This window comes from Mustelus asterias, unplaced genomic scaffold, assembly GCF_964213995.1.
Source record: "Mustelus asterias unplaced genomic scaffold, sMusAst1.hap1.1 HAP1_SCAFFOLD_98, whole genome shotgun sequence".
Taxonomy (NCBI): domain Eukaryota; kingdom Metazoa; phylum Chordata; class Chondrichthyes; order Carcharhiniformes; family Triakidae; genus Mustelus; species Mustelus asterias.
In genome coordinates this window covers 136,423-153,103 of record NW_027590146.1, presented here as the reverse complement: position 1 = coordinate 153,103, position 16,681 = coordinate 136,423, and the positions used below count along the sequence as shown (strand labels likewise).

At 44.8% G+C, this 16,681-nt stretch overlaps 1 protein-coding gene across 1 annotated transcript in view; it reads right to left on the bottom strand.

The window, feature by feature from the left end:
• The window catches only part of LOC144484295 (NACHT, LRR and PYD domains-containing protein 3-like), a 138,833-nt gene that overhangs the window by 44,096 nt on the left and 78,056 nt on the right, over nt 1–16,681 (bottom strand). The window contains exons 14-17 of the mRNA XM_078202824.1: nt 7,384–7,478; nt 6,090–6,253; nt 962–1,133; nt 807–872 (exon numbers count right to left, since the gene is read on the bottom strand). Of these exons, the coding sequence (XP_078058950.1) occupies nt 807–872; nt 962–1,133; nt 6,090–6,253; nt 7,384–7,447 (466 nt within the window). The 5' untranslated portion in view covers nt 7,448–7,478. The remainder of the gene's footprint in view (nt 1–806; nt 873–961; nt 1,134–6,089; nt 6,254–7,383; nt 7,479–16,681) is intronic.

Below are 16,681 nucleotides of genomic sequence, written 5' to 3'. Positions count from 1 at the left end.
ATCAGTTCCACTTACCCGCCTGATCCCTATAACCCCTAATTCCCTTACCGATCAGGAATCCATCTATCCGTGATTTAAACATATTCAACGAGGTAGCCTCCACCACTTCAGTGGGCAGAGAATTCCAGAGATTCACCACCCTCTGAGAGAAGAAGTTCCTCCTCAACTCTGTCCTAAACTGACTCCCCTTTATTTTGAGGCTGTGCCCTCTCGTTCTAGTTTCCTTTCTAAGTGGAAAGAATCTCTCCATCTCTACCCTATCCAGCCCCTTCATTATCTTATAGGTCTCTATAAGATCCCCCCTCAGCCTTCTAAATTCCAACGAATACAAACCCAATCTGCTCAGTCTCTCCTCACAATCAACACCCCTCATCTCTGGTATCAACCTGGTGAACCTTCTCTGCACTCCCTCCAAGGCCAATATACCCTTCCGCAAATAAGGGGACCAATACTGCACACAGTATTCCAGCTGCGGCCTCACCAATGCCCTGTACAGATGCAGCAAGACATCTCTGCTTTTATATTCTATTCCCCTTCCGATATAGGCCAACATCCCATTTGCCTTCTTGATCAATGGTGGAGCAGTTTAGAGGGACCGAGGGGTCAACATTTGCTCCTAATGTGTATGGTCGTATGAATTGCAAACTTGAACCTGTGCAGAACAGATGAGGATGGACGACAAATTCAAACAATATTTAACCCTGATTCCGAGACTTCGATTTTCTGATTCCCAAATTCTGACAACTAATTATTCAGACTCTTAGAAGTGAAATAATTAGTTTGCAATCTTCACTGTCATCACTTACCTTTTAGGTTACTGGGTACTTCCGATAAACCTTGTGGGATGTTCATGTAAACAAATGCATCAGGACCTGATTAAAGGAATTACAATCATGAAATCAGCTATGTGCAATATCAGAACAATCTGCAATGTTTAATTCACTGCGCGATTTTACTGTACCAAGTGTCGGTAATTCTCTCAGTATTTTCTCCAACTTTGGTAACCCACGGTGCATTTCCACAAAGGATTCCCACATCACCCTGAGAGCCCGAGGGCCTTTCTCTATCACCAGATTTAGGAGAAGTTTGGAACAGTCCGCGAGGTTCCCACTGTCTGCGATTTCCTTTACTTTCTGTAAAGAATAATAAGGAGCGTATTGGAAAACAGAGTGAAAGGTAAGCACTGGGAATGAGAAGGAAAGGATCTGTTCAGGGATTTCCCAGGTGTTTTGAGGACAGGAGGCAGTCCCTGGACTGGGTCCTGATCCCTTCTCAACACTGAATAAAGATCACATTTTGATTCCGTCCTTAATTTAAACGACATATGAATAAACCAAATAGTTAATTGAAAATAATTTTCAGAGAGTGAGAAATCCCAGAGAACCAGCAATAATTTCAATGGGATTAATTCCATCTGAACTTCCGTGCCCAACATGACATCAGATTACTGTTAGACGACATGATCCACTTTTTTATGATGTTGTGGCAGTGTATCATGTAAATGGTAAACACCGCTGCCATGTGTGTCGATAGTGGAGGGCGTGAATGCTGATGTTGGTGAGATGGGGTGTCAATCAGGTGGCTGTTTTGTCCAGGATGCTGTCGAGCGTCTTGAAAGTTGTTGGAACTGCGCACATCCAGGCAACTGGAGACGATTCCATCACACTCTGACTGTGCCTTTTAGACGATGAAGAGGTCTTGGGGAGTGAGGAAGTGAGTCACTCTCCACAGAATCTCCAGAATCTGACCTGCTCTCGTCACCAGTATTTTGTGCCTGGTACAATTCAGTTTCAGGTCAGCTGCACCCCCCCCCCCCAGCATCGTGATAGTGGGGGATTCAATGATTGTAATGAAATTCAATCGCCAAGGAGGGAGGGGTGGAATCTCTTTTGATGGCATTTCTAATTGCCTGGCATTTTTGTAGCGCAAACGTTACTTGGCATATCGCAGCCCAGGCCTGACTGGTGTCCAGGTTTTCTTGCATATGTGCTCTAATTGCTTCAGCATCTGTGGAGTTGCAAATTGTGCTGAAAATCGTGCAATCGTCAGCAAACACCCCACATCTGAGATTAAGTTATAACTACGATCACTGATACGTCTTTCTCTAGCCAGAATATTGCCATGGCCCAAAGCATTTACAGTTTACACTTATTTCGGTTATTTCAGAATATCATTTGGAGTGAACTGAATTAGCTAAGGACTGGCATCTGTGATGATAGGGACCTCAATAGACAGTCAAAATAGATCATGTACTGGCTCCTAATACAGAAAAGGCTCGAAAATCTCAGCAGGTCCGACAGCATCTGTGGGGAGAGAATAGAGACAAAGTTTCGTGCCCAGATAATCCTTCGTCAGAGCTCTGATGAAGGGTCATCCAGACTCGAAACGTTGGCTCTATTCTCTCCTCACAGGTGCTGTCAGACCTGCTGAGATTTTCCGGGGTTTTCTGTTTTTGTTTCACATTGCAGCATCCGCACTATTTTGCTTTAATTCTTTCTTTCACCTCCGGCGTTCTTCTGGCTAATAATATTTGCCAATGTTTCAGCTTTGTCTTTTGTACTGCAATGTTCAGACATACTGAAACATATTTAATTTAGGACGTGGATATTTGGGGCGCCTAATACTCCAGATGGTTAGTTAATAATTCACACCAGCCATGGTCGAATCCGGCAGGGATGCAGAGCTTTGGATCCGATTCATTAGATTTCGGGTCACTTCCCTCATGCTTGTTCTGCTGTTTGCTATAAAAGCATTCCCGTGTTGAACCTTCACCAGTTTGACACCTGTTGTTGAGGTACCCCCGGCGCTATCAATGGCACCCCCTCCTGCACTGTTCATTCACTAGGACTGATACACTGGCAATAGCAGAGCAGATGATATGCTGGGCCGTGAAGGTCGAATACAATTCTGCCGCTCCTACTGATTGATCACACTGTCTAATGGCTGCGCAGTTTTGACTCAACTGATCTGTACAAAACCTATCACATTTAACTCGTTGGTAAATCCACACAACACCTGAAGGTAAGTCAGGACTTTGCCTCCTAATGGAAAGTTTGTTGGTCACTCCGACAACTTTGACCATGTGCATCTGGAACAGACAGCCTGATCAGGAGGAGGTCAAATAAGTTAAACCTTTTGTTGATTCACTCACCGCCTGCCGCAGACCCAGTGCAGCAGCTATGCCCTTTAGGACGTTGCCAGCTCATTCAGTGGTGGCGCTACTGAGCATGACTTGTTGATGGATATTTCAGTCCCCACCCAGAGTATATTTCCTGCCCTTGCCATCCTCAGTGCTTCCTCCAAACACTGTGTCACATGGAGGAGCAGTTGTTCATCAGATAGTGGGCATTGTAGGCTGAAACCAGCAGGCAATTTCATTGCCACGCTTCCAACCGGATTATGAGACTTCAGGGAGTTCAGACTCAATGTTGAGGAAATCCAGAGCAATCCGCTCCCCACTGGATGTCTTGTGGGTCTTTCCTGTCAGCGGGACAGGTCATACCCAACAATGATGATGGTTGTATTTGGGACATTGTCTGCAAGTATGATGTTAAGAGGTTCATTGTTTCAGGGAACTGGTTGACTAGTCAGTGGGATAGCTTTCCCAATCTTAGCACTGGCCCGACATGATGAAATTTGTAGGGTCAATAGGGTTGGGAATGTAATTGTAATTTCCGGGTGAATCATTCGGTTTCAATACTTTTAGACTTTGCAGCCATTTAATAAAACTGAGTTGCCTGTTAGACTCTTCAAGACGTAATCGCACTGTTTTAGAGCTGGGGTCACACGTAGTCCAGACAAGGACAGCAGATCTCAGTCTACAAACGACATTATTGATTGGGATGGGTTTTTACATCAATGGATAATGTTTTCATGGTCAGCATTACCGAAACGAGATTTCAATTCAAGATGTATTAGTTGATTTTCATTTCCAAACTCTACCATACTGGTTATTTGAAAGCATGTGCCCACAGTATTAACTACGTGCTCAGGGACGCGCTCAAGCTTGGGGCAGCCGCCGCCAAGGCACAGTGGGGAAAGGCCACCGTGTAAAGCGTCTCAACCGAGGCAGACCGAGGGCCGGGTAACTGCAGAATACCCTCGGCCTGGGTAACTGTGTGCCAACCTGAAAAATAATGGCACACAGAAAACTCTGACACATGTATATAGTTTTAAGAAATGAAATGTAACGGAATGTAATGTTTTTGTAAATGAGCACGGTATTGGACTGTAAAAATGATTCTTTTTTACACTGTTTATGACATTTGGATTTGTAATTTTGCAATGTTTTATTGGAGAGTTTTTTTTTGTGTGAATAAAGTATATTTTTGAAATAAAAAAAATTATTTCTTATAAGGGAGTGTTAGTGATTTGCTGCAGTGCATCTTTTACCAGGTGCACATGCTGACATTGTGACGTGGGAGGAAATATTTTTAAGAACAAATTCCATGCAAATCAAGTGGCAGCTCCATTCTCGATGGTGTCGAGCTGCTTAGATAACGTTGGACACAATAATCCATGATTGTGGAGTGTATTCCGTCACGTTGCCCATTTTTGTCTTGTGGATTATTCGCAGACTTTGGGAATTCAGGAAGAGAGCCTTGCAGCAAATTCCCAGCCTCTGACTCTTCTAGTTAAGGTTGTGTTCAATTGTAACCCTCATGGTTGTTGAAGTGGGTTTCCGCAATGGTAATGTGACTTAGTGTCAAACAGGGATGGAGTTGTGTGGCAGGAATATCACTGACCATTTAGTAGACTGGATATTGTTCAGTTCCTGATATCTGAGGAGTTACAGATTAAGTTGTACATTTTAACATCAACACTAAAACACCTCCACTTCTGACCAATTGATAGCAGATAGGTCATGAAACAGCTGGATATATTTTCAGAGAACACAGGACGTTGAGGAACTCAAGTATGAGGGCCATGGGTCTGCTAGGATTGACCTCAAACAATCACAACTATCATTATGCTAGGTATGACTGCAGCCATTGCAGAGATTTAGCGCAGTTCCCATTCATTTCTATCGCCTGAGCATTCCATGACAGAGTTCAATCAAATAATGTTGTGATGTGAGAGGCAGACACTCGTGTTGGTCCATGAATGGACCAAGGGTTTAATGAGATCAGGAGGCAAGTGATACTGGCAGTACCTAAAAGAAACTTCAATTATCATGTTATTAAATGCTTAAAGTGTATTTATCTATGTTACAAAGAGGCTTGCATTAAGAATGCAATGTAGTGACCGTGGAAATCCCGTCGTTGTCACGCTCCAGCGCCTGTTCAGGTACATTGAGGGAGAATTTCGCATGGTCAATGCACCTAACCATCACGTCTTTCAGACTGTCGGAGGAAAGCTGAACACCCGACGGAAATGCACACAAAAACTTGGCAGCACGGTTCCAAAGTAGTTAGCAGTGCTGCCTCATAGCGCCAGGGACCTGGGTTCAATTCCCGACTTGGGTCACTGTGTGGAATCTGCACAGTCTCCCCGTGTCTGCGTGGGTTTCTTCCGGGTGTTCTGGTTAGGTGCATTGGCCGTGCTAAATTCACCCTCAGTGTTCCCGAAAAGGCGCTGGAGTATGGCAACTCGGGGATATTCACAGTCACATCTTTTCAGTGTTAATACAAGCTTACTTTTCACAATAATGAATAAACTTTAAAACGTGCAGAACATGCAGACACCACGTAGAAAATGACTCAAACCAGGAATCGAACCCGGGTTCCCAGCGCTATGAGGCAGTAATGCTAACCACTGTGCCACTTTGCCGTCCCAAACTTGCAAAGTATCTGCAACTTTAAGTCACTGGCAATGACTCATTTTATCTCTGCCACTTAGTGGAAGGAGGCTTGTGGGGTGCAAATTTTCCATATGGATTTGTCCTGTTTTGGGCAAATGGGATAGACATTTTCACATGTTGTTGGGTAGATGCCAGCATTGTAGCTGTACTGGAACAGTTGTCTTTTTAGGAGAGCAGCAAGAGAGACCATAGCTTCTTATTGTTCAGCAAATTATTCTTCCTCTCATTTAATCAGGTCTGCGAAGTGAAAATGGGCAAAATCACTAAACCCACTATATCCTGGACTTACATGACTTTCTTTCACACCAATATGATCGCACGCTGCAAACATCAGACAGAGTCTCGCCACTCCTTCAATCGCCTGTTCTAGTCTGTCCCGGTAGAATTTGGTCAACAGCAACAGTTGGTCATCTTTACAGTTTGTCAAGAACTCAGTGATTTTAGAGTTTGGATCTGTGAACAGAAATTGGAAAAAAATGAAACACAATGAGTTCCTATCTGGACTGTTTTAATTTCCCGTAAACTTAAAACAACCCACTTAAATGTCATGTGAGCCATGTTATCGACTACCTTTCAGAAAACATTCATGATATTTATCTCATTTGTGAATAAAACCCATGTATCCAGCTGACCTCCAAATCACTTCATACCCCTGGTTAGTAAGAAGCAATTCACATCAACTTTCCAATATCAATTACCTTTTTTGCAGGAAATGTTTTTGCGTTTCGAAGCATTTTTCAATTTCATTCCTGAAAGGTTTTGCCTTTATTTTAACTGCAATCGCCATAGCCGGGATTGGTCTATTCAGGAGCTTGTCTCGCTTGTAACATAACTTCTATCCCTACATGCTCTTGTCCTCTGGACATAAAATCCAACATTAAATTGTTTGTTTTACTTTATGCTCCCTTTTCACGATATTTTAACAATCTATATTCAGGAATTCCCAAGGTTCTGTAGAGCTTCCAAGTTTCTAGGTTTTCCACATTTGGAAAGGGCCCTGTTCTATCCCTTATTGAAAGTGAAGGACCTGATATTGGCCTGCATTTTAATCTATTTGCCACAAACGTGCCAATTCACTTAATTTACTGATATTTCATTGCATATTGCCAGCTATATTGACGACAATGTTTCAATAACTTTGTGTCATAATCAGTTTTATATATCCATTTTTTTATTCCATCATCTAGGCTGTCAATAAATTTGGTTAGTAATTGTGAGCCTAACACAGATGCTTCTGGAACACAGCAAGTTGCATCCTGACAGTCAGCCTAAATCACAATTTACCTCATCTCTATCCCTTGCTTTTCCACCAATTTCACAATGAGGTCACAAATTTGCCTTCAATTGCATGACAGAAATTTTAAGAAACTCTGTCCAAATTCCTTCTGGATGTCCATGTAAGCAATGCCTATCGACATGCACTAGACATTGCTTTCAGCACAACTTCATGATATCAGTTTTACTGGTTTATAATTTGCTGCCGCTATGTTCTTCTCTGCTCCTTGTGTGAAGTGCAGGTTCATGAATGAGGTCTGGATTCATTAACAGGACGGTGAAAACTTGGGAGTATTTTCTGAACCTACCATTGTCCAAAGTCAATCTTTTTGAAGATATTGGATATACTCCGCTGTTGAAACCTTCAGCCATTTTTGTGACAGGTGTTTTCGATTCTGGTGCTCTGAAATAGACAAATCCAGAGCAGGGTTAAATGGAAACTGTGAAGTGAAAATGCCTTGTTTGTATCTTTACGCAGCAATGTGATTTCCAAAATTTATATGGGGACAATCTTTTAGTATTTACAATCTCACAAACACCATGTAGATATGGTAGATCTGACGGTGACCCCACAACCTTGGTACTGCCTCTTCAAAAAATCATCTTGATTTCATTTGCCCTTGAAAATCCCTGGCCCATGTCCAGCCTCCTTTTCTCCAAAACACATGACGATAACTTTACCTGATAAATGTAGACACACCTTTCTTGGAGCTTGTTTGAATACATCTAACTAGGTTAACACCTACCCCACAATACTGAAACAGCTCGTATCAAAGTCAAACATTACATTCTAGCAGAAATAAAATGGTCAGTGAAGTATCTTCAGCCGACTCTACGTCTCTGAAGCCTTTGGCACAGTTTGTCACATGATCATCTCTTCACTGCCTTCCAGCTGGGTGGAAATTGTCCCTGTCTGTTTGTTTATCCAGTAAATCGCACAGCACATATCACTGGCATTGGTTTATCTTCCCAATCCCATTCTCTGGACTCCCACTGGGTGGGCTATCTGTTTATCATAAATGTATTGCTTGCCAGCAAATAAAAAACAGTGTTACACATGCAAGATGATCTTACAAACTGCCCTGAAACTTGTTTCTTGTATCCTAACTTGCACCACGTCTCATTAACCCTAGATCCTTGTACACCATCTGGATCGAGCTTCTCAAATATACCCACTGACTCAAACTTCCCAGCCAGATATTATAGCCCAGCCTTAGATGTTGGCAATATTTCCGCACTCCTGAAAGTTTGGCCAGTCCTTATTTGGATTTTTCTATACATGGGCCCCTTGCCTTCAGCTGCCAAGAGACTACGCTCTGGAGTACTCATCCCAAACATCTTCCAGCCTGTGGAACTCTTTCTTTAATTGAGATACTCATGAAGAGCTATGGATATGAACAAACTGCTTTAGCATTGGGAGATATAGTGGCAGAGTGGCGAGCACTACTGTCTCACATCTCCAAGGACCTGCCTTCGATTCCCAGCTTGGTCACTGTCTGTCTGGAGTTTGCACATTCTCCCCGTATCATTGTGGGTTTCCTCAGGCTGCTCCGGTTTCCTCCCACAGTCCAAAGATGTGCGGCTTAGGTTGATTAGTCATGCACGATTTTCCCTTAGTGTGGCGGGATGTGTTAGTTAGAGTGATTAATGGGGTAACTGAGTGGGGTTGTGGGGATAAGTCCGATGCGCGATTGTTGTCGGTGCAAACTCGATGGGCGGAATGGCCTTGTTCTGCACTGTCGGGTTTCTATTATTTCTGTGAGGTTTCTGGGTGTCCTTCCTTCTACTTCTTTTGTATTTTGGGATACGGCATCAAGTAGGCAGACTACCAGGGGAAAATTGAAACGTCAAAACACAATCTCTGTAAAGAGGTTCAATGTCTATCCCAAACCTTGCAATGCCCTCCAGGTAAGGAATTTCCCGCTCATGCCGGTGAACATGGCATGCTCCCCTTCCAGGGAAACCAGCAGTAAACCTGGCCACAGAAGATGAGTAAATTGTCTGAAGGACAACCCCATCGAATCTTGACTTCCTGGAGCCAATAACAGCCTACAAGGCCAAAGCAGGAACGGGAGGGGCTTATCTCCTGTTACCGCACATCCTCCCCATCTTCACATCCACCACTCCCCCCTTCGCTTCATCTACTGCGGGTGCACTGAGATCGGAAACGGGGGGCAGAACTGCAAAAATTAACAAATTAACATGCTTTTCAGAAAACCAGAAAATGTGTGTAGTCAAGGTGAACTTCCCTTAAGGTTATTCCATGGAATCCTGAATGCCTCAAAATAAGGAAGAATTCTGAATGTGTGTGAACAGAAGCAACTGACAGCTCTAAGTGATTGCTCCTTGCAACATCCCTCCAACATAAGTCCACATGGTGAGGAGGATTCCGATAATTTGAACCCTCAAACTGGGATTGTGTCTTTCTGAATGACAACGTTGGGGGGTGGGGGGGGGGGGCGGTTGGGAGGAGTGAGAGCGAGGGAAAGGAGTGGACTCCATGGCAACACCCTCCCCAGGTTAAACACTGACTCCATTCTGCCTGGGTTCCACACTGTCTGAATACATCCTCCCCGGGTTACACACGTTTTAATCGCACTCAGTCCATCCTCTCGGGTTACACAGTGACTGATCCCACTGACTCTATCCTCCCCGGGTTGGACATTGTCTCATCTCAATGACTACATCTTGCCTAGTTAACAAACGTTCTGATATTATTGGCTCCATCTACCTAGGGTCACATAATGTCTGATCTCACTGACTCCATCCTCCCCGGGTTACACACTGTCTGATCTCACTGACTCCATCCTCCCCGGGTTACACACTGTCTGATCTCACTGACTCCATCCTCCCCGGGTTACACACTGTCTGATCTCACTGACTCCATCCTCCCCGGGTTACACACTGTCTGATCTCACTGACTCCATCCTCCCCGGGTTACACACTGTCTGATCTCACTGACTCCATCCTCCCCGGGTTCCACACTGTCTGATCTCACTGACTCCATCCTCCCCGGGTTACACACTGTCTGATCTCACTGACTCCATCCTCCCCGGGTTACACACTGTCTGATCTCACTGACTCCATCCTCCCCGGGTTACACACTGTCTGATCTTACTGACTCCATCCTCCCCGGGTTACACACTGTCTGATCTCACTGACTCCATCCTCCCCGGGTTACACACTGTCTGATCTCACTGACTCCATCCTCCCCGGGTTACACACTGTCTGATCTCACTGACTCCATCCTCCCCGGGTTACACACTGTCTGATCTCACTGACTCCATCCTCCCTGGGTTACACACTGTCTGATCTCACTGACTCCATCCTCCCCGGGTTACACACTGTCTGATCTCACTGACTCCATCCTCCCCGGGTTACACACTGCCTGATCTCACTGACTCCATCCTCCCCAGGTTACACACTGTCTGATCTCACTGACTCCATCCTCCCCGGGTTACGCACTGTCTGATCTCACTGAATCCATCCTCCCCGGGTTACGCACTGTCTGATCTCACTGACTCCATCCTCCCCAGGTTACACACTGTCTGATCTCACTGACTCCATCCTCCCCGGGTTACGCACTGTCTGATCTCACTGAATCCATCCTCCCCGGGTTACACACTGTCTGATCTCACTGAATCCATCCTCCCCGGGTTACACACTGTCTGATCTCACTGACTCCATCCTCCCCGGGTTACACACTGTCTGATCACACTGACTCCATCCTCCCCGGGTTACACACTGTCTGATCTCACTGACTCCATCCTCCCCGGGTTACGCACTGTCTGATCTCACTGACTCCATCCTCCCCGGGTTACGCACTGTCTGATCTCACTGACTCCATCCTCCCCGGGTTACACACTGTCTGATCTCACTGACTCCATCCTCCCCGGGTTACACACTGTCTGATCTCACTGACTCCATCCTCCCCGGGTTACACACTGTCTGATCTCACTGACTCCATCCTCCCCGGTTTACACACTGTCTGATCTCACTGACACTGGCTATCTAGATCAGTCTCAAACGTTCCCAGTGTGTCCGCCTCCACCACGTTGCCTGGCAGCGCATTCCAGGCCCCCACCACCCTCTGTGTAAAATACGTCCTTCTGATATCCGTGTTAAATCCCCCCCGCCCCATCCCCCCCCCTCACCTTGAACCTATGACCCCTCGTGAACGTCACCACCGACCTGGGAAAAAGCTTCCCACCGTTCACCCTATCTATGCCTTTCATCATTTTATACACCTCTATTAGGTCTCCCCTCATCCTCTGTCTTTCCAGTGAGAACAACCCCAGTTTACCCAATCTCTCCTCATAACTAAGCTGCTCCATACCAGGCAACATCCTGGTAAACCTCCTCTGCACTCTCTCTAAAGCCTCCACGCCCTTCTGGTAGTGTGGCGACCAGAACTGGACGCAGTATTCCAAATGCGGCCGAACCAACGTTCTATTCATCTGCAACATCAGACCCCAACTTTTATACTCGATGCCCCGTCCTATAAAGGCAAGCATGCCATATGCCTTCTTCACCACCTTCCCCACCTGTGACGTCACCTTCAAGGATCTGTGGACTTGCACACCCAGGTCCCTCTGCGTATCTACACCCTTTATGGTTCTGCCATTTATCCTATAGCTTCCCCCTCCATTATTTCTACCAAAATGCATCACTTCGCATTTATCTGGATTGAACTCCATCTGCCATTTCTTTGTCCATATTGCCAGCCTATCTATATCCTTCTGTAGCCTCTGACAATGTTCCTCACTATCTGCAAGTCCAGCCAATTTCGTGTCGTCCGCAAACTTGCTGATCATCCCAGTTACACCTTCTTCCAGATCGTTTATATAAATCACAAACTGCAAAGGTCCCAATACAGAGCCCTGCGGAACACCACTAGTAACAGGCCTCCAGCCGGAAAAAGACCCTTCCACTACCACCCTCTGTCTTCTTTGACCAAGCCAGTTCTCCACCCATCTCGCCACCTCCCCCTTTATCCCATGAGATCCAACCTTTTGCACCAACCTACCATGAGGGACTTTGTCAAACGCTTTACTAAAGTCCATATAGACGACAGCCACGGCCCTTCCCTCGTCAACCATTCTAATCACTTCTTCAGAAAACTCCACCAGGTTAGTGAGGCATGACCTCCCTCTCACAAAGCCATGCTGACTATCGTTAATGAGTTCATTCCTTTCTAAATGCACATACATCCTATCTCTAAGAATCCTCTCCAACAACTTCCCTACCACGGACGTCAAGCTCACCGGCCTATAATTACCTGGGTTATCCTTCCTTCCCTTCTTAAATAACGGGACCGCATTAGCTATCCTCCAATCCTCTGGGACCTCACCTGTGTCCAGCGACGCGACAAAGATTTATGTCCGAGGCCCAGCGATTTCATCTCTTGTCTCCCTGAGCAGCCTTGGATAGATTCCATCAGGCCCTGGGGATTTGTCAGTCTTTATGTTCTCTAAAACACCTAACACTCCCTCCCTTGTAATGGAGATTTTCTCTAACGGTTCAACATTCCCCTCCGAGACACTCCCAGTCAACACATCCCTCTCCTTTGTGAATACCGACGCAAAGTATTCATTTAGGATCTCCCCTACTTCTTTGGGCTCTAAGCATAATTCCCCACTTTTGTCCCTGAGAGGTCCGATTTTTTCCCTGTTAACGCTTTTGTTCCTAACATATGAATAAAATGCCTTGGGATTCTCCTTAATCCTGTCTGCCAAGGACATTTCGTGTCCCCTTTTTGCCCTTCTAATTCCTCGTTTGAGTTCTTTCCTACTTTCTTTGTATTCCTCCAGAGCTCCCTCCGTTTTTAGCTGCCTGGACCTATCGTACGCTTCTCTTTTCTTTTTGACCAGTCCCTCAATTTCCCTGGTTATCCACGGTTCTCGAATCCTACCCTTCCTTTCCTTCTTAAGACTGATACATTCCCTTCATTGTATACACAGAGTGGGATAGAACAGGAGTCGGCCCTCGCACATGCAGTACCACTCAGTTAGATCAGTATTCTACGCTATTTGCACAGATGTGTATTGAAATCCAACATATAATCAGCTAAAGAATCTCTTGGAAATTGTCAGTTACCAAACTGAAGCAAGTCCGATTTCCCACCAACCAAAAAGGAAACATCCAAATTATTACAAGTAATCATATATCTCATTACCTAAGTCTCTCTATTACATTTCATATACCGCCCAACTAATATTATCACCACCGATGTAAACTCGACAAAAGGAACCGGCAATAGTGAAGCAATTAAATGCTCCCCGCTGTTTTTCTGTTTGATTACACATCACCGTTGTAAAAAAAAACAAGCTGCGCTATTTCCTTATTCGACCGGTTATAACAATGGTGCTTCATTCTAAATTGCATTTTTTGTTGTTTTTGTCATTCATTACTTTGTTTCTTTTCAATCCATTCGACGTCTCATTTCTTTTGTATCATTATTGGGCGATGTGGCATCTTCGAGGCCAGGAAATCATCATATTGATGGAATGTCAGAGAGGGAACTGAACATTCAGACCCTGGAAATCAATGTTATCATGGTTGTTCCGTGTCTCACCTCCATTTTCGAGGCATTGCTAAAGAAAATCGTGAATGCAAAAATATCGACATCAGCCTTGAAAGTCTAATTGTATCAGCTTGCACAGAGCTCTTTTGGCCGCTAACTACAGATTTCTGCAACTCTTTTTCCAAAGAAACTTAGTCCGGTATAATCTAGCTCTAATTTAACATGAAATCAGCATGGCCTTCATTCGCTATCACATGAAATAGTTTATCCCCGAAATGATCCCCGACAGTTACATGATAACTTGATCAGTTCTTAATCAGCTGAAATCTATTCAAATCAAAACAGTTTATATGCTCTATGCCATTGAAGTTCAAGAGTGAATCGGCTGCAACAAGTCTGACCTTGCTTTTCGGGTTTAACGGGCATAGTTTTAAACTGGGAATGAAGCTTGTGGCAAGATAATCAACAAAAGGGAAATGGCTACTTAAAAACTTTCTCACCAATCTACCAGTTTCCGATCTATCTGTCCATGATGTTATTTGCAGTAGTGACGAACACTCAGTCCTTGTGGAAATCGGAAATCGCCTATAAGTTTACAATAGCCTGTATCGTCATTTGAGGCACTATCAGTGTACTAAGTGGGATATGTTTTGAACAGATCAATACTCTCAAGATTGGACATCTCTGACGTATTGTTGTCCATCATCACAAACATAATTTTGTCAACGAACGAACTGTAACCTCAAAGCCCTTCACGGCCCCACTTTGATCTTGTCACTGAGCCAGGGGATCAATCCCGGAATAACAAAGTGTTCAGGAGAGCATGCGAGGAGTAGCACCAGGTCTACGTCAAAGTGAGGTGTCAACATTGTGAAGCAACAAGATGTTGAGTCACATGACCCAAACCTATACCGGCATCACCCTGAGGTTTCTCACATCACAGAAGCCAGTCTTCAGGAATCATAATTCGCTGCATGTAATACATATTTTCTGAAGTGGCTGAACATATTAGATACCCCAAAATATATGTGCTCTAACAAAAATGCACCATTATGTCTGTTATTATAGTCAACAGCTTCCATGGAGTACTTGGGCGGTTGACTTTGTGTTTCGTCATTGGGGGAGATCAGTGCGCAATTCCCAGGGATAGTGGTCAATTGGAGGGTGAGATAACAATGGAGGCAGTGGCGGTGGTTAGTAAGGATCTCGTGGTCAGGTGGTAAGCCATGGGGTGGTCAGTGGGGGAAGATAGTGGAAGCCAAGATTTCAGAGATCACTGGTGGATGTTGTACAGTGAAAGTCAGTAAGGGATGTAGCTGGAGGGAATTCTCAGAAGATAGGTGGGTAGATCAGGGTAGAGCCATAGAAAAGATGCAACCCATATTGACCATGCAAGTCTGAGGACACGCAGGCATCTTTTCCAATCCTGCAATTAAGACGCAGATCCGCATAGCCAACTCGGATAGCGAATTCCAGACATCCACGAACCTGAATCAAACAGATTATCCACATGTCCCCTCTAATATTCTGACACTTATCATGAATCTATGTCCCATGGTTCCAGGATTCTCCACAAAGAGAATCAATTTTATCCTCCATAATCGTAGAATCCTACAGTGCAGAAAGAGTCCATTCGGCCCATCGAGTGTGCACCAACCACAATCCCACCCAGGCCCTATCCCCATATATTTACCCACTAATCCCTCTAACCTATGCACCCCGGGACACTAAGGGGCAATTTAGAATGGCCAATCAACCTAGCCCGCACATCCTTGGACTGTGGGAGGAAACCGGAGCACCCGGACAAAACCCACACAGACACGGGGAGAATGTGCAGACTCCACACAAGCAGTGACCCGAGCCGGGATTCGAACCCAGGTCCCTAGAGCTGTGAAGCAGCAGTGCTAACCACTGTGCTACCGTGCCGCCCTATCTCTATATAATCTATCTCTTCCCCTCATCATTTTGTACACCTTTGTTCCAAGGAAAGTAACCACAATCGGTTTAATCTCTCCTCATAGCAACAGTTCTCTCGCCCTGGCAACATTCTTGTGAACCTCCTCTACATTCATTCCAGAGCAATTACGTTCTTACTGTAATATGGTGACAAGAACTGCACGCTATATTTCAGTTGTGGCCTCAGCAGTATTTTGTCCAATTCCAACATTACATCTTGACTTTTACATTCTATACCTCTGACAATAAAGGAGAACATTCCCTATGCCTTCTTTACAACCTTGTCGACTTGAACTGCTGCATTTAGGCTCAGCGTACTTGTACACATACTCCCATATATTGGGTAATCTCCAAAACTGCTTTGCCTCCCTAATTGCATGACTTCACACTTCTTCGTGTTAAAATCCATCTGCCACTTTACCGCCTACTCCACCAACCCATCTATATAATTTGGAAATTATAGCTCCCCTCTACACTATTCACTGCTCGGCCAATCTTTTTGCCATCTGCAAATTTCCAAATCGTGCCGCCACTTTCATGTCCACATCATTAACATGTAACACAAACAGTAAGGGGTCGCAAAAGCGAGCATTGTTGAACTTTTTATCCAGTTTGGCACATTACGCTGTACACCATGTGTTTTAACACTTTTCACCGATCTGCCATATGGGACCTTGTCAAACGCCTGGCTAAGTTCCGTGTACACAACAAACAGAGCACTACCTTCATCATCCCTTCTTGTCATGTCCTCAAAGAATTCAATGAAATTCGTGAGGCAAGATCCTCCTTTGACAACTGCACGTTGACCATCCCTGACAAGTCCGTGCCTTTCTACATCTCAATTAATCCGCTCACTCAGGATTATTTCCAATAATTTGCCCATCACCAATTTAAGGCTAACTGGCCTATAATTGTTTGGCATTTCCCTCGACACCTTTTTTAAACAATTGAACTAAGTTCAATTGTTTAACAAAGGAATGGGGCGGCACGGTAGCACAATGGTTAGCACTGCTGCTTCACAGCCCCAGCGACCTGGGTTCGATTCCGGGCTTGGGTCACTGTCTGTGTGGAGTTTGCACATTCTCCTCGTGTCTGCGTGTGTTTCCTCTGGGTGCTCCCGTTTCCTT